The sequence below is a fragment of the Suricata suricatta genome, chromosome 2 (genome assembly GCF_006229205.1).
Source record: "Suricata suricatta isolate VVHF042 chromosome 2, meerkat_22Aug2017_6uvM2_HiC, whole genome shotgun sequence".
In the NCBI taxonomy this organism is placed as follows: Eukaryota; Metazoa; Chordata; class Mammalia; order Carnivora; family Herpestidae; genus Suricata; species Suricata suricatta.
Window position 1 is genome coordinate 59,115,941 of NC_043701.1, and position 3,309 is coordinate 59,119,249.

General features: G+C 39.3%; 1 gene segment (V, D, J or C); it reads left to right on the forward strand.

Annotated features, from left to right (window-relative positions):
• The first annotated feature begins 237 nt into the window (after positions 1-237).
• Positions 238-3,309, forward strand: part of LOC115275040 — a 29,106-nt gene continuing 26,034 nt past the window's right edge. The window contains 1 exon segment of the C gene segment in view: positions 238-251. Coding sequence covers positions 238-251 — 14 coding nt within the window.

The window sequence follows — 3,309 nt, forward strand, 5'->3', positions numbered from 1 at the left end:
ATAAAAGGGAATGGTCACTTCCACCTGCACCTCTTTTTTCCTGAGCATAAACCTCGATCTCTGGGGTAGATGGCACTATCTGTCCCTGCGAGGATACAGACCCCCTTTGGGAGGGAGCCCTGAGCTCACTCTGCTCCCACCTCCCAGCCTCTTGCTGCTGCTTCCACTGACTGCTTCCAAACAGCAACCAGAGAATAAGGAAGATGATCCATGCAGCCCATAAGGGTCTGCCTCGTAATGCCCAGGGCAAGGTAAGGAAAGGTAGACAGTCCATCTGGAGGAGCATAAGAATGAATTCAACAGTCAAGTAAGTAGGTTATATTTGCCTCCAAATAAATGAAACAAGTTGAAGTCTCAAGAGATTTTATGTAGTTCCTTTCATTTCACTTTCCACAAAACCACCACGGTCCCACCTCTAACAGAACAGGATGTGCTTTTCTAGTTGATAAACTTAGCAGGGAGGAGCACGTAGATTATTTGTCACTCTTTCATTCTTCAGTTACGTCAGAGATTCCCAGGTATTTGTCGAGGTATTAAGAAAATATTCAGTATGTAGGGAGAACAAAATAAATAACTAAAGGAGATATCTGTGTAGATAAATGATTATAGTGCTTTCGGAAACAATTTTATGATGAATCCAAGTTTGTGTTCCTGATGTCCTGTAATAGAATAAACAAGTATATAGCAGTGAAACAGTCTCAAATCTTATGAAAAGAGACTAGAGAATTGCCTGCCACTTTCACAGTATCAACAACATACCAGCCTCTCACCTTTGTTATAATTGATCTATCATTTCTGTCTTTCCTACTCTACTTACTTGCCACCTTTAAGTCAACATAGAACTATTTCAACCAAAAACTGATCATTCCTATATACTGTAGTTCTGTTGACTTTATTTTATTTTAACTTCTAAGGTCAAGTTACAGAGTGATTACCCAAAATCTGCAGTTATATTCTAAAAGTGGTAGAATTAGCATCTGTAGCCCACAGATCAACAGATTTCTTTGATGGCTTCTCTTTGCTCTACCAAGAAAAAGAATTAGGTGCTTTTTGAAAATTAATAAGTATAATGTTATTCTGATAAGATTTTAATATTAGTTATTTTTTTCCTGAGAACTTCTTATGTCCTAGGCACTGCATGAAGTATTTTATATACTTCTTGTTATGTGATGCCATGTTATCAGAGGAAAGAGGAAAGGGAGTCTGATGGCTACAATGTACCCACACAGATGTCCCTAACCCTGCCTCAGGTGTCTGGGTTGACATCATTTCCTATTGACTTGGATTCCTATTTGGAGACTGTATATGTCTAAATGATCTGATTTTTTCAGAGAGAATTAAGATGTACTGGATTTTCAGTAATTGTGAAAATCTCAATGCACAGGTGTTAATTTCCTATCTATTTAGCTCCATTGGCTGTCACATTTGTGATGGATGTTGGGTCTGTACAGGTGCTCAGTGATCATCACAAAAATCCTGCAAATACACCTCTTTCACATGTGGAGAAATTGATGTTTGGAGAGAAACAGAAATATTTCCAAACAAATAGTCCATGCTGTTTCACTGCATTCTTGGACTACTTTGAATTTTCTTTGTGTTTGTTAACTTTAGAGGAATATTCTCTGGCATTTGTGAGCAAATATGGGTTGTCCCAGATCTGCTGCCCAGCCCAGCAGAGCCTGGTCAGGACCGTATGAAGGTCACTCATGAAACCCCATGGCTTTGGAGTCACAGTGGCCACACATCTGGAAGAATTTACTTTTCAGACAGTCTGTCTCAGATCCTAATCTGCCGGTGGAGCAGAAAAGACCACAAAAAAAATCATATATCTTCTCTGTTTTGTGAACTTGCTTTAGCGGAAAATATTATGGGTCAACTACATGGAGAATACGTAAAACCTCATCGCTGGACTTAGGTAGACTATCAAAATGTGCTAGAGGATAATGTTTTGGAAATTTGTAGCTGGCAGTTTTCCTCTCAGACATACATCATGTCACCTGAAGCCCTTCCTCTGTTTAAGGAAAACCATGAGAAATAGCTCCCAGGAAAGTGGATGGCATCTGCGCCCAGAACAAGCCCATTTTGTCGAATAATCATGAGTTAGTGAGCTTGAACATCAGAATCAAATGAAAAAGAAAAGTTTTTATTTTCTAAATTTCCAAGTCTCCTATGTATAGATTGGCAGGCAAGCCTGGCAAAATGGGAACATAGAGTTTCCCTAGAGGTTCTAGGTGCAGAAAAGTGGGGGTATGCCTCCAAGACCAGGCTCTCCAAGGTTCTGCAAAGAAAACTATAAATCCTGAATAATGAACAGATGGCTAAAAAGAAGGATAATACATACTCCTTTTATATGTAAATGAAAAGGTAAAGTTCTTTGCAAACTAATAGAATTAAAAATAATGATTGAGAATTGAGTTCTGTGATCAGAAGCTGGCTGATTGTGAGTTTTCAACAGGTAGTGATACACAACATGTAATGTGTGAAATTATAAAACCTCCTCTCCCACCTCCTTAGAGTCCGTTTCAAATGTTCAGGTTAAACCCTTACATCAGAAAATTTTGGTAGTTTTGGTAACTTAGATATTTAACCATATAATTGCCACGCCAGAGCTTTAACTCTAGCCCTGACATAATGACAATGCATTCATGCTCTGTTTCTCATCTTAAGGATCAGGTGGTTCTGTTAAGGTGCTATGAGAGCGGAATGAATTCCTCCACAGCAGCCAGAACCTTCTCAGGGGCAGACTCGGGATCTTGCCTCCCATCCTCTGTTCATTGTGATTCCTGACTGGGGTAAGACCCCAGTGGGAGGAAGCTCTGGGCCTGGGTCTCAACGGGGCCTCACCTGTTCCCTAACATGTCTACAGAAACAAAAGTAAGAAGACCCTTGAATGGAGGTAACAGCATGAGCCCTTTCAGGAAAAAGAGAATGAAAAGAGGGATTAAGCTTCTAACAGTATCTGTCCTAAATACCTAAACAATTTATTTCATTTAATCCTCAAAAGAGCAGTGCAGAAGTGGATTGCAGTGGCCACATGGGGGGGACTGATCTCAGGAGACAGAGCCACCCTCTCTTTTCAACACGCACAGCCACGAAACACTATAGGCATGAACACCTTATTATGTGCCTTTGAAGAGACAAGTTATTATGTAGCCGTTAGAAACACTTTTTTTTGAATATAATACAATTTATTTTTTTAACATATGCAATTATTTTCCATCATTTACAATGCAGTAGTTACAATGACACTCCAAACAGAAAAGCAAAGTAAAAAATCAAAACACCAACTTCTATTTCATGTAATTAGAC